The sequence below is a fragment of the Geotrypetes seraphini genome, chromosome 14 (assembly GCF_902459505.1).
Source record: "Geotrypetes seraphini chromosome 14, aGeoSer1.1, whole genome shotgun sequence".
Taxonomy (NCBI): Eukaryota; Metazoa; Chordata; class Amphibia; order Gymnophiona; family Dermophiidae; genus Geotrypetes; species Geotrypetes seraphini.
The window spans coordinates 62,445,289-62,470,140 of NC_047097.1; the positions used below are offsets into that span (position 1 = coordinate 62,445,289).

At 41.4% G+C, this 24,852-nt stretch overlaps 1 protein-coding gene across 12 annotated transcripts in view; it reads right to left on the bottom strand.

The window, feature by feature from the left end:
* CD6 (CD6 molecule) overlaps nucleotides 1–24,852 on the bottom strand; it is a 70,803-nt gene that overhangs the window by 29,295 nt on the left and 16,656 nt on the right. For 8 of the 12 annotated variants that reach the window (XM_033919636.1, XM_033919644.1, XM_033919642.1 and 5 more), the window contains exon 2: nucleotides 7,949–8,117. The exons of 2 other annotated variants lie outside the window; for them this stretch is intronic. In XM_033919636.1, the coding sequence (XP_033775527.1) occupies nucleotides 7,949–8,017 (69 nt within the window). In that variant the 5' untranslated portion in view covers nucleotides 8,018–8,117. Of the gene's footprint in view, nucleotides 1–7,948; nucleotides 8,118–22,229; nucleotides 22,893–24,852 lie in introns of those variants that run through there. 2 more of the 12 variants (XM_033919631.1, XM_033919634.1) reach the window with 2 other exon arrangements.

Genomic DNA, 24,852 nt, shown 5'->3' on the forward strand with positions numbered 1-24,852 from the left:
GCATTACCGCAAAGATGTGCTGAGACTTGAGTCGGTCCAGCGTATGGCCACCCGGATGGTCTCGGGACTCAAGGATCTCCCGTATGAGGAAAGGCTGAAAAAATTGCAGCTATACTCATTCGAGGAACGCAGAGAGAGGGGAGACATGATCGAGACGTTCAAATATCTCACGGGCCGTATCGAAGTGGAAGAGGACATCTTCTTTTTCAAAGGCCCCACGGCAACAAGAGGGCATCCGTGGAAAATCAGGGGCGGGAAACTACACGGTGACACCAGGAAATATTTCTTCACCGAGAGGGTGGTGATCACTGGAATGATCTTCCACTGCAGGTGGTCGAGGCCAGCAGCGTGCCTGATTTTAAGTCAAAATGGGATCGCCACGTGGGATCTCTTCACAGAGAAAGGTAGGGGAGGGTTATTGGGGTGGGCAGACTTGGTGGGCCATGGCCCTTATCTGCCGTCTATTTCTATGTTTTTATGTTTAATGTCTTTTTCCAATGATCGTTCCCTTCTGACAGTGTGACCAAAATAAGACAGTCATAACTTCATCATTTGGGCTTTGAGTGACATAGCCGGTTTGATCTCACAGTAAGGGTTTTTTGGGGGGGGGTTCTTTTTTTTTTGGGGGGGGTGCTTACAGTTTTTCATTTGGGAAGAATAATCCAAATTTTAGTTATCGGATGCTAGGGACCACCTTTGGTCAGCGCTCAAGAAAAGGATGTGGGTGTCATCGTAGACAATACGCTGAAGTCTTCCGCCCAATGTGTGGCGGCAGCCAAGAAGGCAACCAGGATGCTAAGAATTATTTAAAAAGGGATGGTTATCAAGACTACGAATGTTATAATGCCTCTGTATCCCTCCATGGTGCAACCATACCTGGAGTATTGCGTTCAATTCTGGTCTCCTTATCTCAGGTAAACATTAATAGGAAACAATAAATAAAAAGGAAAAGTTTGTTAAAGCTTAAATCAAAGAAAAAGGAAAATTATCATTTTAAGAATAGTGTTTCTCTTCCTTAGACCCCAATTACATCTTGGGAGAGACAAGTAACAAGATAAGGAGATCTATTTATAAGACTAAACAAAGGAAAAGGCTTAACGTGACCTTTCCGGCTTATTTACTTATTATAGTCCTATTTCATAGAGAAATAGTTGGTTTTTTTAAGTTCAAGAACTTTATTGATTTTATGATATTACAAACAGCAATACAATACAATGAGAATATGCTTCGAGAAGCATAGAATAAACTAAGAAAAATAACACAAGTCTGGTAGATCAAATCACATGAAATAGAGAAGTTATGCTCATAAATTTAAATTTCCCCAGAATTATTTTGCTTCAACGGTTCTCCCTCTGCATCTATTCTTATCTCCCCTCTTTTTAACCTTTCAAATTCCTTTAGATCATTGTAATTTTATTAGTATGTTTATTTTCTTATTTTTCTCCTCTATCTCTATTTTTCTTTCTTTATTACTCTTCTAATTGTCATTTTTCCTGGTACTTTAGTTAGATTGTGAGCCTTCGGGACATAGAAAACATAGAAAAAAGCGGCAGAAAAGGGCTATAGTAAGGGAATTTCTAAGTACCTATCTTACTTATAATTTTAATGCACCAATATATTCATTGTAACCCGTTCTGGGCTCTTTTGGGAGGACGGGCTAAAAAAATTGAATAAATAAATAAATGGCAGAAGGAAAAATAAAATACAGCAACTCAAAATATATGATGTAGGAGAAATGAAGAATAATTTTGGATAAGTAAAGTAGCTACAGTAGGAGCGTGGGAGTCCAGCTCCGCCTCCCGAAGCCCCCTGCAGAGCAGCTCACACAGCTCTTCTCTTCAGGGCAGCCCCACTGAAACCGGGAGCTGCCCCAACGAAAAAACTGTTCTCCTGCCGCAGGAAGGAACTTCGGGTCGCGTGGGAGTCCAGCTCCGCCTCCCGAAGCCCCCTGCAGAGCAGCTCACACAGCTCTTCTCTTCAGGGCAGCCCCACTGAAACCGGGAGCTGCCCCAACGAAAAAAACTGTTCTCCTGCCGCAGGAAGGAACTTCGGGCCGCGTGGGAGCTCCTCACTCTCAGCCCAGCAATCTTCGGGCAGCGTGGAAGCCCTGCTCCGCCCCCGAATCCCCTGCTAACTTCACCGGATTTCTTCGGGAGCAGCCCTCTGCCATCGGGTGCTGCTCCTAACTTTCAGCTTGAGACTCGGGCCGCGTGGGAACCCTGCTCCGCCCCCGAAACCCCTACATTTTCGCCTGACCTCCTCAGGAGCAGGAAAAGGTCCGTTTTCAGCCCGGCAACTTCGGGCAGCTGCCCCTGCCCAACTTTCTAACTGGCAACGTGTACTTTTAACTTGTCCCCCCCCCTGGTCGGCAAATCCAAAAATAAATAAAATAAATAAATCAATCAATAATTTAAAAAATAAAAAATAAAAAATTTTTCCCGACCCCAGGATACACTCCTTGTCTTATCTTTAACTGCACTGCCTGTTTCTTTCAACTCTCTCTTCTCCTTCCCCTCCTCCTGGCAAATTCTCTGACTAACCCCTTCTCATTGGCCCACCTGACTCCAACCATGAAGCCTTCACTCTGGCCCCTTTTCCTCCTTCTCCTCTCCCTCACAAACACTTCCCACTCCCAAAAACCTCTCCCCCCAAACTCTCCCGATGCCACATTCATCAACAACACCTGTCCTGGCCTCAGAATCCCCACGCTAGTACCCACCAGACCCCATCACTTCAAAAAACACCGAGGAGTTAACCTCGCCTCCTTGAAACCTGTTCCCCCAGCAAACCTACCCAACCTTACCTCAGACTCTCTCACCCCAGTCCCTACCCTCTATTGTAACGCCAGATCCGTCAGAAATAAGACCCAAATAATAAGAGATTTACTCGAGGATCGTGACCCGGGTTTTCTGTGCATCTCTGAATCATGGATCGAAAAAGATGACTTACTCACTCAAAATGAACTCTGTCCCCCAGGCTACCATGGTCTTTTCTCCCCTAGAATAAACCGGAAAGGAGGAGGTCTTGCCCTTCTCTACAAAACATTCTTTAATGTTGAGCTTCTTGAAAAGGGCAGCCATCCTTCCTTAGAATTCATGTTAGCTTCAATAAATGATGAACTTCATCCCCACCCATTAGGCATCCTGTTACTTTACCGCCCTCCCACCCCCTGGAACAAATCCTCTGAAATTGTTCTTGAGACCATAACAAGGGCCTATCTAAAATTCCAAAGACTACTGATCATTGGCAACATAAACCTTCTCCTAGAGGACAACACCAACAAGGACACAACTGATTTCAAAGACTTCCTCATTTCTCTAGGCTTCACCGCCCCACCGCCCACCCCTACCCACGAAAAGGGGCACTCCATCGACATCATCAGCTTTCTTGACCTGACTGAGCACAAAACCTCCACTGATGAGACCCGTTGGGAACCTGTCCCCTGGTCTGATCACCTCCTAGGCTCTTTTTGCCTCCCTGTCTTCATGTCAGTCCTTGGTACCCCTACCCGAGCCTCAAACTCCATCACCTACCGAAAAAAAATCACTAGTGAACTATTCTGGTCCCAGTTCCTCAACAAATTCCCTCCTCTTCCCACTCACACAGACCCAGACGCATTCTGGCACAACTGGGTGACTCTTTCCGAAACCACGTACTGTGCTCTTGCCCCTCTAGCCACTAAATCCATCTCCTACTCTCACAAGGCCCCCTGGTATCTCCCATACCACAGGGAATTAAAACAGAAATGCCGAGCCCTAGAGCGAAGATGGAAAAAATCGAAATCCCCTTCAGATAGGCAATCCTGGAGAGAAAACATCAAATCCTACAACTCCGTACTAAAAAAAGCTAGGAAGATCTTCTATGGAGATAAAATCTCCAGATCAAAAAACCAAAACAGTACACTCTTCCACATCTGGTGAAACCTAACTTCTAAAAACGACTCCTCCCCCTCCCCCACCCTCCCATCTCCAAATGACTTAGCCAATTTTTTCAACGAGAAGATCACTACCATAAAGAGTTCGTTCCCCCCAGCTATCTTTTACAACTCTCTTCCTCTGAAAGACTCCGACCCTATCCCTGCTGACAGATCATGGACTACTTTCGAACCTGTATCCGAGCCCCAGATCTCTAAACTCTGCCTCAAACTTAAATCCTGCAAGTGCATCCTAGATCCTTTCCCATCTTACCTCTACGAAAACATCCCAGCGCAGGCCATCTCTTCCCTTACAAACCTTATAAACAAAGCTTTACTATCGGGCCTGTTCTCATCAGAAATGGGTCACATTGCCTTATCCCCTCTCCTGAAAAAAGCCGATCTTGACCCTTCCTTACCATCGAACGACCGCCCCATAGCTAACATCCCTCTTTTAACAAAACTTCTGGAGACCATAGTCGCTACCCAGTTCTCCTCTTACCTAGAGAGATTCTCCATCCTCCAACTCTACCAATTCGGATTTAGGCCCAACTTCAGCACCGAGTCCCTCCTAGTTTCCTTAATCTCAAAGGTTCAAAAACTTCACGCCCGAAACAAATTTGCTGTTCTCCTACAGTTCGATCTCTCCGCAGCTTTCGACGTCGTGCACCACGACATACTAATCTACCAACTTTCTGAGATAGGAATAGACTCCTTTGTCCTAAAGTGGTTCTCAAACTTCCTTCGCGCACGTTCCTACATTGTCAACGCAAATGGCTCCAAATCCGCTTCGTGGACACCATCCTGCGGGGTCCCACAGGGTTCTCCCCTATCTCCTATCCTCTTCAACATGTATATGACCTCCCTGAAGCTTCTCAAACTATCCCCCCTTGAAACAATATACACATATACAGACGATATCCTTATCCTCCTCGAAACAGACCAGAACCTTACAAACCTCCAAGAGAACATCACCTCATGCATAATGAGACTTCATGCCTGGTCCCTCTCTGTTCAGATGAAATTAAATGAATCAAAGACAAAACTACTCTGGCTCGGCCCAAAGTTAGTACACCTGCCCACCCTCTTCACTCTACCCACAGGTCCTGCTCTTCACCTTGAGTTCTCAAGCAAGGTCCTTGGCATCATTATCGATTCCTCCCTCTCCCTCAACGATCACCTGAATTCCTTGGCAAAATCATGTTTTTTCAGCCTTCACATGCTGAGGAAAGTTAGATCCTATTTCCACCAAAAACACTTTACCGTCCTGGTACAATCCATCATCTTATCCAAACTCGATTACTGTAATGCCATTTACCTATGCCTAACAAAAAAAAGTTTTCACAGACTCCAGCTCATCCAGAATACTGCGGCCAAACTGATTTTTGCTAAACGCAAATTTGATCACGTCTCCCCCTTACTTACCAATCTTCACTGGCTCCCTGTACTTTCCAGAATTCACTTCAAATGCTCCTGTCTGGCTTTCAAGATAATTCATGGCATCCTTCCGCCACTAATCCCTCTATCCTTCCTTGCCCTTCTGCTACCACCAGATCCGCCCACAGACATAAACTATCCTTCCCCTCTCTACATGGCACCCCCCACACAGGCAAACTGGGAAGATCCCTCCTCTCCAAAACCACGGACCTTTGGAACGATCTCACTATCCCGCTGCGGAACCTGGGCTCCCTCCAACTGTTCCGAAAACAACTGAAAACCTGGCTTTTCTCTAATATATAACATCTCCTGCTTACTTCCCCTCTTTTCATATGCTCTTGTAAATTCTCTCTCCCCTCTCTTCTTGTATTTTTAAGCTTTGTAAACCGTGTCGAGCTCCGCTTCCGTGGAGATGATGCGGTATATAAACTTAAGGCTTAGTTTAGTTTAGTTTACAGTAGTGGTAGACAGGTATAAATGAGAGAAGGTAAGTATACCATGTATAGAAAGGCACAGTGCGTAATCTGGGAGATCCATCAGAATCTAAAACATTGTAGGCATAGAAGGCAATTAATCTAGCAATCAGTTAAGCATTCAGTCAAAGGTCAGAGTTACAATAATCTAACAACAATGACCATGTTTTAGTATAGGAGGATAGAGAATTATGACGTTCAGCAATATGACGTTCAAATTTAATAAGTAGACAAACAGAGAAATAGTTTTAAAACCAATAGGAGGAAATATTTTTTCACTCAGAGAATGGTTAAGCTCTGAAACGCATTGCCAGAGGTTGTGGTAAGAGCACATAGCGTAGCTGGTTTTAAGAAAGGTTTGGACAAGTTCCTGGAGGAAAAGTCCATAGTCTGTTGTTGAGAAAGACATGGGGACTGCTTACCCTGAACGCTGTGGTCTGTTGGAATTGCGTCAAGCATAATAGGGAGTGGTAGCCTTGAAAAAACCTACTAAAATGGATGGGTGAAACATGTCAATGTATCTCCCCTGTTTTGAATCAAGACCATACAGCTAAGTACTTCTAGTATATATTTATTAAAGAAAACGTATGTAGTACATATATAGTAAATATGTAGTACATATTTATATAAATAATATTAAGTAAAAAAGTAAAAATATTAAATAAGAGAATGATCCAGTGACGATTTGAGGCATAAAGCCACTCACTATGAGAGTATACTGAGTGGGTTGTGGCCTCGTTGAGGATCTGTGAAAGATTGATTATAAACATACCAGTGACAATAAGATGCGTGGAGGGGCATAATCGAAAGGGACATCTAAGTCCGTTTACGTCCATCTCGCAAGTCGTCCAAAGTTAAAAAGAGCCTAAGACACATTTTCGAAAGATACCGTCCAACTTTTTTTTTACTTTCGAAAATCGTCTAATTATACGTCCTGCCGGTCTGATCGTCCAAGCCGCTAAATTGTCCATCTTTATACTACATTTCCGTCCAACTTTCCGTCCAAGTCCAAAACGCCTAGAACAAGCCCTGTTGGACGTGGCAGGGGTCTGCAAAGTGATGGATTGAACACCCAGACATGCCACCTAAATAGTGGGGTACCTTACAGGTCACTGCTGTGAACTTCACAAAAAGGGTGCCATGGCTTCTCCTCACTACAGCTCCCTTATAGGTGACGGTGAGTCCCCCCAAACCGCCTCCAGAATCCCCTAGACCCACTTATCTACCACCCCAATAGCCCTTATGACTTCAGGAGCTACTTATATGCCAGTCAAAAGGGGTTTTGGGGGTGTATAGGGGAATGCACATGTTTAAGTATCAATGCAGTGATTACAGGGGCTTATGGGCATGGGTCCTCTTCTCTATGGGTCCCTAACCCACCCCCAAGATGACTTAAGCTGTACTGTTCTTTATGCTCATTCTGATAACAACATTTGTAACCTGATCTTGCTTGTATATTGTACTTTACACGTCTGACCAGTTTTACTTTTTCTCTTTGGTTATTGATTTGGTAGGATGTTTCCTACCTTCGATTTTCTTTTGTGGTAATGATTGACAAAATGCGATACTAGTGCTATTAAGTGCGTGTGTTTATTGGTCATTGTTACCCTACTGTTCTGTATTTAAAAAAAAAATTTCAATAAAGATGATTGTCTAATAGATGTTGGCATTGTCATCTAGAAGCAGGAACTTTAGATCATTTATTGTTTCATTGCCCATTTATTATGAATTTTTGGAAATCAATTTGGGACCAAATTAATAGTTTATTAGAAAACCCAGTGGCATTATCTTATGATACTGTGATATTTGGTATGGAAATGAGAGCAAAAAGTCAGATTTCTGCGAACAACAATAAATTACTACTACTAATGACTGGTGTTGCCATTCAGCAAATTACATATAATTGGAAGGATTGGAGGAGATTAAATTATAGCTTTTGGTGGAATTCTTTATGCCATATCTATAAAATGGAAAGATTTATTGCATTACAAAGGGGATATTTCAAGAAATTTCAGGATGTGTGGAAACCATTAACAGTGAAAAATTGCTTTAATTTTTCTATATCATTATTGACATAATTATTCAATGTAAAACACCATCTACTATATTTAACATTGTTTTTTACCACAATGTTCTTCTCCTTTCGGGCCTTCTTTTTCGGGGGAGTGGTAGATACGTGTTGTATTTCCCCCATCCGAGCTGTCTTCAAGTTGCTCCAAGCATTCAAGATCAATCGGAGTCAGGTCGGGTGTTGAAATCAACCGGAATTCCTTATCTAACTCGGAATCTTCCATCTAAATTAATAGAGAAACCACAATTTGTGGTTGATTGTTCAATGTTATCCTTGAATGTCATAGTTGAAAATGTTTCACTGAAATGTATCAATTAATTTGGTTAGGGTTTTATTTATTTGACTTTACTGACGGTCAAAAGAGCTATCTTACATTATTGGACTCAGGAGGATCCTGTTCCTTTATCATATTGGATCATCCAGATGACCGACTTGGCCCGTTTTGAACTGTGCTACCACACCCGCTCAGCTAATCCTGAGGTGTTGGCCTATTTGGCCTTATGGAAGGTGTTCCTGGGGTTGCCTCTGGTCTCCCGGAGTGGGGGGGGTAGGGGGAGGCGGGTGTGAATGATTGGGATGCGCAACTGGTGTGTGTATGTTTGTTTGTCTGGGTTGCGATGGCTGGAGTGCTTGTTCTCCCTCTGGGTGTGGTAGGGGGAGGGCTTGCTCTGGTGCTATGCTACATTATTGAAAATGTGGGGAGCCGATATGGGAGAGAGGCTGTCTAGCAGAGCTTTGTGGTTTGGGGCTGTATACTATTTGCTTGTTGCCCTTTGATGTTTTTATTATTAGTATGGCTGCCGTTGTCTGCCTGTATTCCCATTGTATTTGCTTGTTTCCCTTGTTGACTCCTTAATAAAATGATTTTTTTAAAAAAAAAAAAATTTGGGTAGGGTGAGGGATATTTTATTAATATGTATTTATATGATTATGAAATATATGGTAGGGAGGGGTGGGAAGGGGGAGGGATAAGAATTTATGTAATGTAAAATGATAGAATGTTAATGATATATTTATTGTTCATGTGATTGAATATATATATACATTTAATGTAAGTTTGAAAATGAATAAAGAATTTTTTTTAAAAAAAGATGATTGAACTAACAAAGGGGTCCTTTTGTTAAGGCGCGCTAACCGATTTACCGCGCTCTATAGATTAGCACCCACTAAATGCTAAGGCGCCCCCTAGAATATAATGGATGCCTTAGCATGTAGCGCGTGATAAATCTGTTAGCACGCCTTAATAAAAGGACCCCCAAAGAGTTACGCTTTGGAACTCGTTGCCAGAGGATGGGGGTGACAGCAATTTACACATCTGGATTTTAAAAGGGTGCAGGCTTTTTCCATGGTTTGTTTAGCTTTTCCCCAGATCGGGGTTTTCCGATTTGGCTTGTGGTCTGTGTGTGTGGTAGTGCACTTCTCCCTCCGCATTTGCTGTGATAGGGGATTAACAGAACCGCAAATACAGAAAAACCGCAAATAACTTTTTCATATGTTATTTGCTGTTTTCTATTAAAAACCATCGTGAATGTGGTGAAACCGCGAATCACACGGTGGTAGATCTGGCCTGTTCCTGAAGGAGAGGCAAAACACGGTGAAGAAAGTGCCGGGAATCAGCGATCTTCTCTGGAAACGCTTGTAATCAGCGATTTCTCTATGCAAGCTAATGTAATTAGGGGGGGGGAGGAGCCAGCAAGCTAAAAAACGTGAATAATCAAAACCGCGAATACGGAGAAAGTGTATTGTTTGTGACTACTGTCTAATTGAATGTTTTATTTGTTTTAGGATGTAATGGCATCTGGTTGGTATTATGTTGGCGGACTGGTTTAGTTCCAGCCTCCCTATTCACTTTCCATCACTGATTAACTGAAGAAGCATTGGGTGAAACGGGTCCCATTGGAATCAGGATTTCTCCAACCAAAAGCTAAGTTTGCATGCTAAACTATTATTGATTGTTGATAATACACCACATTAAGATATAAATTTACAAGAGGGTTTTTTTAATGACCTATGATTACATGGATGTTTCGTTTGATTGATCAGCTTTGGCTGTTTTGAAACGACATACAAAATGTCTGAGGTCTTTTCCCCTCTTGTTTTATGAAATGATTTAATTATAGCCCAGATTCACAGTGATATTGATCTTACTTTTGTTAAGATATATATTGTTACTGATAGCATCTTTGATGAGATCATTTTTTAAAAGGTATGGACAGGTTCCTAGAGGAAAAGTCCATAAACTGCTATTAAGGTATACATGGAGAAAGCTACTGCTCTCCCTGGAAATGGTAGCAAAGAATCTTGCTACCATTTGGAATTCTGCTAGGTATTTTGACCTGAATTGTCCACTATAGGAAGCAGAATCCTGGGCTAGATGGACCATCAGTCTTACCCAGTATGGCTTTTCTTAGACTCTATCCCCTTGATATTCAAAGCTATTTGAATATCAAGGGGAAAGGCTACTGGCCAGTTAAATAGCATAATGGCATCTAACCACAGATATTCAGCAGGAGAGGTGTGGCCTAAACTCAAATCTATAACCCCTATGATTGAGCTCTATTTTTTCTTGGGAATGTACTATTAATTTCATATTGCTTACAAAATAATAGCACTGCTTTTCATTTATTCATGAAAAAATGTTACACTGTATTCTGGCCTTAAAATCGATAGTGAAAGCTTCCACCAAAAATGTTAATTTCTTCACAAAACTAATGACAGGATGTTTCCCATGTTCGTACACTTCTGTCTTTAATAGAATAAAGATGTTCTTTAATTTCCAAATATTATTGTTTTAATAGCTCTTTTATTTGATTCTTAACTTTGGGGAGCCAAATACTTTTTCATGAAAACACTGAGGTAAAATTATTACTTCCACGGGTAGGCCTCAGGCAGGGTTTCCTCTGTTAATATCTGTTATGAAATTGTTGCATTTCCAATTTCCGGAAATGAAGAAAGTGGAAATAATCTGCTCTAAAGATGGTTCTGTTTTCCTGTAAAAGCGACTGGTGTTTTTAGTTTGGTTGTTTGTAGTTTGGTCTCCTTTATTTCCCTTCACTTGTATAGTGCTGTGAATCAAACAGCTTTCATCAAATATAAGCAGTGGCAATAATTAATATAAATAAATTAGGTTTATAAAGTTTTAAAGATAACTAAAGGCCAAGCTATCAGCTGAAATGCGTGAGACAATAAAAGATTTTGAAATGGGCCTACATTTTTATGATTTTTTTTCTGAACAAAGGGTGGTAGAAAGACCCTGCCCACACTACCTCATAACTTGTGGTGTGAACTTTAAGAGGACATCTTTTAGGACTGTGCAAGACACTTGTTTACAGACATCTCTCAAAGCCACAGCCTCAGTCACAGACTTTTCTAAAGGCTGCAAGATTTGTAAAAATAAATACCATGGTTAATCTAAAAAAAGCCTAGTTGTTTTCTTACAACATAATTTTCTTGGATTTGTTCCGGTCAGATGTACGATTCCTCCTATATTATCAACGGTGATAAAAATGTCTCTATATAGAAATCACACATCAGCTCTTTGGGCTGATAAATGCAGTTGAGGTCTATGCTCAGATAGCAGATGTGAGATTACGTAAGGTGGTAGAACACTGCAGACAGAGGTTCAATATCAGATATCATGAATGGAAACTTAAGAGTTGCCATACTGGGACAGACTGAAGGTCCACCAAGCCCAGTATTCTGGCCAATCGAGGTCACAAGTACCTGATAAGATCCCAAAAGAGTAAAACAGATTTTATGCTGCTTATCCTAGAAATAAGCAGTGGATTTTTCCCTGGCTTATAGACTTTTCTTTTAGGAAATTATCCAGACTTTTTTTGAACCCTGCTAAGCCAACTGCTTTCCACCACATTCTCTGGCAACAGATTCCAGAGTTTAATTATACATTGAATGAAGAAATATTTTGTCTGGTGTGTTTTAAATTTACAATTTAGTAGCTTCATCGCATGCCCCCTAGTCCTAGTATTTTTGGAAAGACTAAACAAGCGATTTGCGTTCACTCAGTATTTTATAGACATCTATCACATCTCCTCAAGTTGTCTCTTCTCCAAGCTGAAGAGCCCTAGCCACTTTAATCTTATTTCTGTGGTATTTTTAATGGTAGAAAAAAAATGGCAGATTTCTTGGAGAAAGGTCAATTACCTGAGAAAAGAGAGCCATAACTCAGAAAAGTTGTCTAGCTTGCCCCCTATGCGGCTCTCTCATTAATATTCCAGTACTGGAGGGTGACATTTAAACCCACTTTACATTTCTATTTGGTGCAGCTGGTAAAGTCTTTGTCAGACAGCCAGCTATAAAATGGAAGTGGTGGTCTCAGACTTTACAAATGCCTGTGTGGAACTCGCACGGCAGGGCAGCAATAAAATCTAGCCAGGGTTTAACTGGGGAAGAAGGACGGCGTTTGGAATGGCACCAGATATCCACCTTCGAGTTGAAAAGCGGTCAGTGAAACAAAATGGCTTATTTTAAGATGCAAAATTCGAGATCAGCAAGGGCAGAACCCCTACAAGCGTGATGCGGAAAGCACAGAAACTTCTGGAAGAAATCAAAAGGATGCTTCAGGACCTGCCTGGAATGTTTGATCATTTTGGAGCTAATTTTGAGTGAGTTGCTTAGCGGTGACATCATTTATGTCCATGTAACTTTAGGGACATTTTCAAATAGAGATTCATTTCTGTTTGAAAATCCACCTAAAATGTACACGAGCGCACAGTGCCCACATATACTTCGACCAACCATTGGTGCGCAGTGACCTGCACAGGAAAAACTGAGCGCATATTTTGAAAAATACTTTTTTTATTTAATTTGTTTTCCATCCCGTCCCCAAAGAGCAACTCTGGGAAAAAGTGAACAAGAAAGGGATCTGGGTGTACTGATAGATAGGACCCTGAAGCCGTCGGCACAATGCGCGGCAGCGGCAAATAAGGCAAATAGAATGTTGGGCATGATAAAGAAAGGAATCTCGAGTAGATCGGAGAAAGTTATAATGCCGCTTTATAGGGCAATGGTCAGACCCCACTTGGAATACTGCGTCCAACATTGGTCTCCCTACCTAAAGAAGGATATAAAACTGCTGGAGAGGGTGCAGAGACGAGCAACCAAACTAGTGAAGGGTATGGAGAAACTGGAATATGAGGATCGACTTAAAACACTGGGATTGTTCTCCCTTGAGAAAAGGAGACTGCGTGGGGATATGATCGAGACCTTCAAAATACTGAAAGGAATCGACAAAATAGAGCAGAGAAGATTATTTACATTGTCCAATTTGACACGGACAAGAGGACATAAAATGAAGCTAAGGGGGGGCAAGTTCAGGACTAATATCAGGAAGTTCTGCTTCACACAGAGAGTGGTTGACATCTGGAATACTCTCCCAGGGGAGATTATTGCAGAATCGACAGTCCTAGGCTTCAAGGGCAAACTAGATGCATATCTCCTTGAGAGAGGCATATAGAGATATGGTTGGCTATAGGGTAAGCCAGGTGTATACCTGGCAGGGCCTCCGCGTGTGCGGATCACCGGACTAGATGGACCGAAGGTCTGATCCGGAGATGGCGCTTCTTATGTTCTTATGTTCTTATGTTCTCAGAAGGGGTTACAGGACCAGAATATATTCCTCCCTAACTCAAATATACCCAGGGAATGTCCATATTTTAAATGTGGGTTACAGTATTCACCAACAGAAATATGTACATACTTTTTATCTTCTGTGCAGGGAGGTATTTTCAAATCCTGTAGCTGAATATACCTAAGGCTCTTTTTACTAAGGTGCGCTAGCTGAAAAATTACCGCCTGCTTAAAAGGCTAGCGTGCGTGACATTTTAGCGTGCGCTTACCGCTAGCGCACCTTTGTAAAAGGAGCCTCTAGTGTTTTTGCTCCATTTACGTATATTCTGATATTTGCTATCTCTGCTCATTCCTGACCTGAGGAAGAAGGTTCTAGCTTTCAAAAGCCAGTCCAAAAACGTTAGTCCCAAAAAAACAGCTTAGCATTTTTTCTTATTTCTTTTTTTTTTGTAAATCTTTATCAATTTTCAAATATTAACAGTGCAATACGATGAATTTAAGCATACACAAATCAAGAAACGCACTTTAAATATACAAATAATTCAAAAAACAATCATTTTCTCCCCCCCCTCCTCCCCTTAACTAATAAAAGTAGAAATACATATATAATTTCAATAAAAAAGATAAAATAAGTATAGCAAACAATAATGCTTTTCCCACCACCCTCCCTCCCACCCTGGATCTGCAAGGAGATCAGCTAAAAAGAAAAGGTATATGACAGCTATTTTGAAGCGATAAATGATGTCAATGGGCTCCACAACATTTTAAAATTTCAGCATTCATTCTTTCATATTTGTGACTAGAACACAAATTCGCCCACCAGAAAGTATAATTAAGTCTATCACAACTCTTCCAATTGCGTGTTATCATCTGCATGGCTGTTCCCGTCGTTTTCTTATTTCTTATATTCTATTTATGGCCTTGAAAGTGGACTAACACGGCACCCACATCACGTTTACCGAATATACGCAGGTAACTTCCACCGTTCCACTGGTATATCCTAACTATCTTTTGGAAAATCTATCCTTATGGGAGTACAAGCATGGGGTTCCACATCAAACGATTCATGGGCTCTACAGCTGCTGCTGCCATGTCAGCAAGCATTTCACAACAGGGTTTATTTCACGAGTCTTTAGGGTTCTTGTGAATTATAAAGCCCCTCTTTTTAAAAACTGGCTTTAGGCAAAATAAACTGTTTGCTTAATCTGATGTACATCAATTCTGGCACAGAAAGCAGTTACATTTCTTATTGTCTAGAAATGCATACACCATTGCAAAAAAAAATAATAATAAAAATAGTTCTTTGAAAAACAAAGAAAGCAAGCCCCATTTTAAGGACATCATTCTGTCCGGGGTAAGCTTGCTGCTCTCACTGACTGTCTTGCTGTTAGCTCTGTATTACACTTATTAAGGACAGGCACAAGAAACAAAAGCCACTGCTCTTGCCACTACTATTATTAATTATTTCTATAATGCTACCAGATGTACACAGCACTGTACAGAGTCACGAAGGAGACAGTCTCTACTTGAAAAAGCTTACAATCTAAACAGCCAAGACAGACAAACAAACAGGATGTCATGGATACAGTTAAGGGAAACCCTTAATCAGCTGGTTGGGTTGGAGGGCAGAGGGGAGTACAGGACAATCAAGCCATTGTGACATCACTGATGAGGTTGGCTCTTATTGGTGGAATGAGGCATTATGATGTCACAGTCTCAGCTCTGCTTCCCAAAGACTGAAACTCTTCACCCTACTACTATTAATTATTTCTATAGCGCTACCAGATGTACACAGCACTGTACAGAGTCACGACGGAGACAGTCCCTGCTCGAAGGAGCTTACAATCTAAACAGCCAAGACATACAAACAAATAGGATGTCATGCATACAGTTAAGGGGAACGGCTGGCTGGGTTGGAAGGCAGAGGGGAGTACAGGACAATCAAGCCATTGTGACATCACTGATGAGGTTGGCTCTTATTGGTGGAATGAGGCATTATGATGTCACAGTCTCAGCTCTGCTTCCCAAAGACTGAAACTCTTCACCCTACTACTATTAATTATTTCTATAGCGCTACCAGATGTACACAGCACTGTACAGAGTCACGACGGAGACAGTCCCTGCTCGAAGGAGCTTACAATCTAAACAGCCAAGACATACAAACAAATAGGATGTCATGCATACAGTTAAGGGGAACGGCTGGCTGGGTTGGAAGGCAGAGGGGAGTACAGGACAATCAAGCCATTGTGACATCACTGATGAGGTTGGCTCTTATTGGTGGAATGAGGCATTATGATGTCACAGTCTCAGCTCTGCTTCCCAAAGACTGAAACTCTTCACCCTACTACTATTAATTATTTCTATAGCGCTACCAGATGTACACAGCACTGTACAGAGTCACGAAGGAGACAGTCCCTGCTCGAAGGAGCTTACAATCTAAACAGCCAAGACAGACAAACAAATAGGATGTCATGGATACAGTTAAGGGGAACGGCTGGCTGGGTTGGAGGGCAGAGGGGAGTACAGGACAATCAAGCCATTGTGACATCACTGATGAGGTTGGCTCTTATTGGTGGAATGAGGCATTATGACATCACAATCTCAGCTCTGCTTCCCAAAGACTGAAACTCTTCACACTACTACTATACTATGTACAGAGTCTTGAAGGAGACAGTCCCTGCTCGAAGGAGCTTACAATCTAAACTGACAAGACAGATACAAAATGAACCATCCATTGAGGACATGGCATATTGCGCAAGGGTCAGCTCTGTCTATACAGCTCAAAAGCAATTTACAACATTTGACATTTACAGAGGGAACCTTATTTGGGTGTTATATCTGTGAATAAAAAGTGAAAATATTGGAACAATGCCTGTCCCTCTTATCACAGGTAACGCTTGATTTATGCCGTATTACTTTATATTAAGGATAAAGCAGTTGCACCCCTTCCATCTCCCCTAATTCATTGGTTACATCACATAGCTTCATATTAAGAATAACCACCCCATTTTACTAAACCGCGACAGCGGTTATTAACGCAGAGAGCCGCATTGAATGCTCCACGCTGCCCCGAAGCTCATAGGAACTCTATGAGCTTTGGGAGCAGTCGAATTTATACTGTATAAATTTATACTGAATAAATTTATACTGTATAAATTTATACTGAAGACAGCACATCTGCTTTAGATACATAAGTCAATCTATCAAATCACCAGTGACTTTTTTCTATGGATCTTCAGACGGCTGTCAGGGTACATCACTCCTGTTTTCTCGGCCTGTATCAGCATTGATCCATTTTCCTAATTTTTCAATAAACAGTGCTTCAAATCATCACTTATTTGGCCTACTTATCTGTTTGTTTGTTTTTATATAAAAAGCAACCTATCTTATAGCCGAGGCTTCACCCCCCCCCCCTCCCGACATGAATTTACATTTCAAAAACTCTTCTTCAGGGTTGAGGTGCTAATCGAAAGCTCCACAAAAACCGTTCGCATGGAAAATGGATCAATGAAGATAAGGGCAGGAAAAACAGGAGTGATATACCCTGCCCGCCGTCTAAAAATCCAAAGAAAAAAGTCACTGGTGACTGGTTTGGATGGTATTAATGCATGGAACTCCCCAACCCCTACTTCCTCCAGATCCTCCCAAATTTGTAAACTATCCTTCCCTTCCATAAAAGGTATTTCCCATGTAGGCAAACTTGGGTCATCCCTCCCCTTTAGAATCACTGAGATCTGGAATAACCTCACCTCCCCTCTCCGAACCTCAAGCTCCCTCCAACTCTTCCGCAAACACCTAAAAACCTGGCTAGTCTCAAAACAGTAACACTTCCCCCCTCTTAGGCCTCTCACCTTCCCCCTTTACACCTAACTCTTTAATCTCTCCACTGTAGTTCCTCTCTCATCCTTCTTCCTGTAAACCGTGCCGAGCTCCGCATTCGTGGAGATGGTGCGGTATATAAACCCAAGGTTTAGTTTAGTTTAGTTTTAGTTTAGATATGGTGGTACCAGTCTATTAGCCAGTTTTATGTGTGTCAGATACATAAGAATATAAGAGTTGCCATACTGGGACAGGCCGAAGGTCCATCAAATCCCAGTTTCCTGTTTCTAACAGTGGCCAAACCAGGTCCCAAATAACTAGCTAGATCCCAAGTAGTAAAACAGATTCTATGCTGCTTATCCTAGGAATAAGCAGTGGATTTCTCCAAGTCCATCTCAATAATGGCCTATGGACTTCTCTTTTAGGAAATTATCCGACCCTTTTAAAAAATCCTGCTAAGCTAACCGATTTCACCACATTCTCCGGCAACGAATTCCAGAGTTTAATCACTAGGCTTTTTGGGAAAGGGTAAACAAGTGATTCACATCTACCATTTCCATTCCACTCAGTATTTTACAGACCTCTGTTATGTCATATCACCCCTGAGTCATCTTTTCTCCAAGATGAAGAGCCCCAGCAGCTTTAGCCTTTCCTTATAGGAAAGTCATCCCATCCCTTATATCACTTTCGTTGCCCATCTCTGTACCTTTTCTAATTCTGCTACTGACCAGAATTACACACAGTATTTTAGGTGCGGCGATATAAGGGCATTATAACATTTTCATCTTTATTTTCCATTCCATTCCTTTCCTTTTTTTTTTTTTTAATATTCTTTATTCATTTTCAAAATTACATTAAGTGTTAAATATATTCATTCAGCTTAACATTAACTATATCACTTACAAACAATCATTGATATATTACATAAAAACATATCCCTTCCCTTTTCCCACCCCACCCACCCTTATATTCCATTATCATATAAAACATGTAATAATAAAATTCCCCCCTCCCTACCCCTTAAATCGATAAGTATAAGGGAAACAATTTCAAATTAATCTTTACAATACGTTCCTTTCCTGATAATTCCTAACATTCTACTTGCTTTCCTAGCCGCAGCTGCACATTGAGCTGAGGATTTCAACGTATCCTCAACGGTGACACCTAGACCCTTTTTCTGGGCGATGGCGCCTAGTACAGAACCCAGCATCACATAGCTATAATTCGGGTTCCTCTTTCCCACATGCATCACTTTGCACTTGCTCACATTAAACGTCACTTTCCATTTTGATGCCCAGTCTCCAAAGATCCTCTTGCAATCTTTCACAATCCTACTGCGATTGAACAACTTTGAACAAATTTGTGTCGTCAGCAAATTTAATTATCTCACTAGTTATTCCCATCTCTACATCACTGATAAATATGTTAATAAGCAGCAGGTCCAGCACAGACCTCTGGGGAACCCTGTTATTTACCGTTCTTCATTGAGAATATTTCTTTTTTTTTTTTTTTTTTGTAAATCTTTATTAGTTTTCAATTATTAACAGTGCAATACAGTGAATTGAATCATAAACGAATCAAACATACAAATATACAAATATTTCAACAACAAACAAACATACAAATATACAAATATTTCAACAACAAACATGTTCACCCCCTCCTCCCCTTAACTAATGAAAATAAAACCACATGTATAATTTCAATAAAATAGATATAATGAATAATAATTATAATGTTTTCCCATCTCCCTCCCTCCCACCCTGGATGTGTAAGGAGGACAAATAAAAAGAAAAGGTACATGACAGCTATTGTGACTCAATAAATGATGTCAATGGGCTCCACACCCTTTCAAATGCACTACTGTATCCTCAAATTTCAGCATTCATTCTTTCATATTTGTAGCTAGAACATGTTTGCCCACCAGAAAGTATAATTAAGTCAATCATAACTCTTCCCGTTGCGTGTTATCATCTGGATGGCTATTCCCATCATTATTAAGAAAAAACGGCTTTTATAGCGATCCAAAGAAGGTTTAACATGTAATAGAGTACCACAAATTATGGCTTCATAAGTCAGTGGTATCGATGACCCAAGTACTACAATAATTTGGCCCCATATCGACTTCCAAAAATTAAGTATCAATGGGCAATAGAATATCAGATGATCCAAAGTTCCTACATCAGTACGACAATGCCAGCATCTATTAGATTTAGAACTTTCTAACTTTTGCAAACGAACTGGGGTCCAAAAATCCTATGCAACAAGAAAAACCAAGTTTGTCTCATAGACGCTGACGCTGTACATTTCAACCTCCAAGTCCAAATTCGTGGCCATTGAGATGCAGAAATATACTGCTTTGTCTCCATGCTCCAAATATCTCTAAGACTGTTTTTTATTTTTTTTATTCAAAAATTCAGAAATTAATTTCTATCATCGGGAGAATATTTCACATTAAGAAGAAAACTCTTTCTCCCCTCTCTGTCCTCCTTATATGAATATACAATATTACTTTATACTACGGATAAAATATTCACTGCCCTTATCATCTCCTTACACAGATTACATGTATACATTAAGGAGAAAAGTGTAGTTACTTACCTGTAACGTAGGTTCTCCGTGGACAGCAGGATAGATTATCCTGCTGTCCACGGAGAACCTACGTTACAGGTAAGTAACTACACTGTACTATATAGTAACTTTATATTAAGGACAATGCGCTCCCTGCCCTACTGTCCTCCTTATATGGATTACATCGCACATTAAGGAGGAAACACTCTCTCCCCTCTCTGTCAACCTACATGAGTGTACCATATACCTTTATACTAAGGACAAAACACTCACTGCCCTTTGCATGGATTAGGCTGTTTGTATTATGGATAAGCTGCTTGTTGCTTCCTAGTCCTTCAGTCTCGATACCGTGAAAGTCTCTGTCACTGCCCTGCGCATCCAAGCGATCTTACTGAAACCATTACGCTAAGCTTTCGCCAGGCCTTCTTTATGTAATGTAGATTAAGCATAATTCTCTGTTTTCTAAACTAAAACAAAAGCTATTAGTGAGATGTTTGAGCACAGACTGTTTCAGAGATTAAGGGCAGCTTCCAACCCTCTCCTCAAAGCAACACCACTTCCACCAGCCTCCCTTGCTCAGAGCAGACCCGCTTTAGAAACCAGGTTTGCTGTCTTCTAAAACACATTTCTATAGATCCCTGGCACATAAAACAGCAGCGTGGAGGGGGTTACCACCCCCTCAAAGGCATGGGCGCAAGATTCCCTCCAGTGCTCCTAAACTTCCCTTCTGTCGTCATAGGTCAGGCATTAACTTGCCATTCCATGCCCTGAACCCCTTGAGCGAAGAAGCTTACATCTACAAGTATAGTTTATAATTAAGCCTAAAATTTGTGTATAACTATTTGTGTGCTTAAGTCCCAAATAGCTTCTGGCCTTATGCTGGCTCTTTCTGCTAGCCATACCGGTTGCCTTGGCTAGTGCAAATTTGTTCCCTCTTCAAGCCATTCTCAGATTCCCTCCTTTACATAAGAACATGTGTGGTGCGGTGGTTGAAGCTACAGCCTCCGCATCCTGGGGTTGTGGGTTCAAATCCCACGCTGCTCCTTGTGACCCTGGGCAAGTCACTTAATCCTCCATAGCCCCCGGTACGTTAGATAGATTGTGAGCCCACCGGGACAGATAGGGAAAATGCTTGAGTACCTGATTGTAAAACCGCTTAGATAACCTTGATAGGCGGTATATAAAAATCCTAATAAACTTGAAACATAAGAATAGCCATACTGGCTCAGATAGCGTAGCTGGTTTTAAGAAAGGTTTGGACAAGTTCCTGGAAGAAAAGTTCATAGTCTGTTATTGAGAAAGACATGGGGGAATCCACTGCTTGCTCTGGATCGGTAGCATGGAATGTCGCTACTCTCTGGGATTCCGGAATCTTTTGTTACTTGTTGGGATTCCAGAATCTTGCTATTCTTTAGGATTCTGAATGGAACATTGGTACTTTTTGGGTTTTGGCCAGATACTAGTGACCTGGATTGGCCGCCGTGCTGGGCTTGATGGACCATTGGTCTGACCCAGTAAGGCTATTCTTATGTTCTTATGGGTCAGGCCGATGGTCCATCTAGCGCAGTCTCTTGTTTCCAGCAGTGGCCAATCCAGGTTACAAGTACCTGGCAGAATCTCAAAGAGTAGCAAGATTCCATGCCACGGATCCCAGGGATACATAGTGGTTTCCCCCATGTCTATCCTAATAGCAGATTATAGACTTTTTCCCTCTAGGAATTTGTCCAATCCTTTTTTTTTAAGCCCGGATAAGCTAACTGCATTTACCACTTTCTTCGGCAACGAGTTCCAAAGCTTAATTATTTGCTAAGTGAATAACTACTTTCTCCTCTTCATTTTAAAAGTATTACCACGTAACTTCAGGGCATATCCCCCTAGTCTTTGTTTGGCGAGTGTCCCCACTAAGGCCCGGTAATAAAGTCAAAGGTTTCATTAGTGAAAAGTCTGTCATGGCGGACAGAGTAAAAGAACCAAATAAACAGGATGAGAAGTGAAGCAGCCTTATAGAAGAGGAATTTTTTTTTTTTTTTTCACAGAGGGAGCCCTCAGTGACCTTCCAATAGGTAGACAGGAGTTAGGAAACAGTGTTATAGAAAAGAGGTCTGGAGCTCAGAAGAATGTTACGGAAATGGAGTGGCATTAGCAGCCTTACATCAGAGCGGTAGGAACAGTTTTGCAGCTGGTGGCCCAGCTCCAACTGGTTATAAATATCAGAGGGCGAGCGTCTGCTGTACACGACCCGAGTGCTTTTCCCATAGCCAAAAATGAAGCAAAGACTATAAAATCCTAATAAATAAATGTCAGAGAAACCCCCAAACTGTTAAGGAATCATGAGATCGAACCAATCCATTCTTTTTACCTTGTCCAGGTGCTACTGCCATAAGCACAACGAGAATGAGTTCAACTGGTATTGGAGCCAACGTCCTATCCATCTCCCGCTCAACACACCGATCTCTTCATCTGCAGGACAAGAGAAGGTATTTGTTCCCTTCTCCCCTTCTTCTTTTCACTTCCCCTCCCTTTCCTCTCTCTTTGGCTTTTTTTCCTCTCTATGTCTCTCTTCCTCCTTTCTTTGTTTCTCATGCAACCTTTCTCTGTCTCTCTTTTTTTTCACTAATTAATCCATTTGCAGATAAGGCTTGCCTTTTCTTTCTCTGTGCAGTGTGATTTCTCTTTGTTTCTTGTACTCAGGGTTGTGCTTAGAGCCTCCAGGAAGTTCAGGTGACTGTACGTCACTCAGCAGAAAAGAGTAAGAGGTGACAAAGAGAAACCCCCGAATTTGGCAAGGGTAAAAGAAGGAAAGGGGCCGGCAAAGAGAGACCGCAGAAGGGAAAGAACGGACGAAGCAAGACAGAGGTAAAGCTAGAGAGGCGAAGAGATGGTGATGGGAAGTCAGTGGAAGAGTGCACAAGAGATTGTCAGCAGATAAGGACTGGCTGTCCCATCCAGCTCGCCAAGTTATTTCATCTCCACCGCTTTGGGTGTCTCTCAGCTGCCAGGCATACAAACTTAGCCACCTGCAGGCTATTGCCGCCTATCCAAGAGGTGCAGAAGAAGAAAAGAGAGGAATTAGAAAAGAAAAAAGCACCGTGAGAAAAAGGAGATGCAGAAAATGAGAGACAAGAAGGAGGAAGAGAAAGAAAGACGCTTACATACACAGGCATAAAGCAGAGAAAATCAGACTCCATGCCGAGCTCTTTATCCTTGCAATCCTTGCGTTTTCTATTTTTATGCATTTAGCTGTGCATTAACTTTCCAATTGTATTTTAATACTGCTTCCTTCTATATTAAATATGTATTTATGATTGCCATCCGCGCTGGTCATCTTAGGATGGGAAAGTAATGTAGAAGGACATTAAGGGAGAAAGATATTGACGTGGGCTGTGGTTCAGAGGGGTTGTTTTACCACAGGCTGGGTTATTTTATCTCTGGCTCCATTTTAAGCGATGAGACCTAGGCCCTCTTTTATTAAGGCGCACAAACCAATTAGCGCACGCTAAACGCTAACACGTGCATGTTAGTCTAATTTGATTAGCGCACGCTAATTGGTTATCGCGCCTTAGTAAAAGAGGGGGCTAGTTACTAGAAGGGGGTGCTAAAATTTCTCAGCCCAACCAACCAACTTCCTAAATTCTGAGCGTTATTTTGCCACTGGAGCTGAAAAGAGGGTTATCTTATATATTTAAGTGCCAATTTGCAGAAACGAAATTCTGTGCTTTGCCGTTTCAGATCATCGATTGAACCATATCCACGTCATTCTCTTCTTGGTTGGGCTGAAAACTTGTCAGCACTCCCCCCCCCCCTAGTAGTGTGAAGAGTTTCAGTCTCTGGTAACCAGAGCTGAGATTGTGATGTCATAATACTTCATTCCACCAATAAGAGCCAACCTCATCAGTGATGTCACAATGGCTTGATTGTCCTTTACTTGGCTCACTTTTATTACATATGAGGGGGTGCTGAAAAGTTCTCAGCCCAACCAACCAACTTCCTAAATTCTGAGCGTTATTTTGCCACTGGAGCTGAAAGGAGTGTTATTTTATTTCGTTAAGTGCCAATTTGCAGAGATTGTCCCTTTATTAGTTCACTTTCAGTCAGTATAACACAATATCAATTTTCAGTAACGTTGTAGACAATTTCATAACATTGCAAGCATATTCGTGCTAATGCCTATGGGATTTCAGACCCCTCCCCCCGAGTATCATAACTCGCTGGGGTTCAAGACCTCATTCTTTCCAACGTAGCAAAAGCTTACATATATTTTAATTTAATTTTCTGTACTTCATAATTTAAATAGTTTTGAATAAATAACTTAGCTTTTCAGCATTTCAGCAAAATTCTCCCCTCTACCAATGCGTTTCGCTTTTTCTTTATCAAGGTTGGGGAAACTAATTATAACTTTATCTCATTTGACTGTGCCAGCGGCACAGTCAAAGCGAAACGCCAGCGGCGGCACAGTAAATGAGATAAAATTATACTAAACAGGCCGTTAGTTTCCCCGACCTTGATAAAGACAAAGCAAAACGCGTTGGTAGAGGGGAGAATTTTGCTGAAATGCTGAAAAGCAAAGTTATTTAGTCAAAACTATTTAAACTATTTAAATAATGAAGTAAAAAAAATTAAATTAAAATATATGTAAGTTTTTGCTACATTGGGAAGAATGAGGAATTCAACTCCAGCGAGTTATGATACTCAGGGGGGTGGTCTGAAAACCCGATTAGTACGAATTTGCTTGCAATGTTAAGAAATTGTCTACAACGTTACTGAAAACTGGCAATTTGCAGAGATGAAATTCTATGTTTTTGACGTTGTTTCAGATCATTGATTGAACTATATCCACGTCATTCTCTTTTTGGTTGTGCAGAGAACTTTTCAGCGCCCCTTCATAATAACATAGGGGGAGGGTGTTATTTTTTTTGTGCGGGTAGTATGTCTAAGGCAGGGGTGTCAAAGTCCCTCCTCGAGGGCCGCAATCCAGTCGGGTT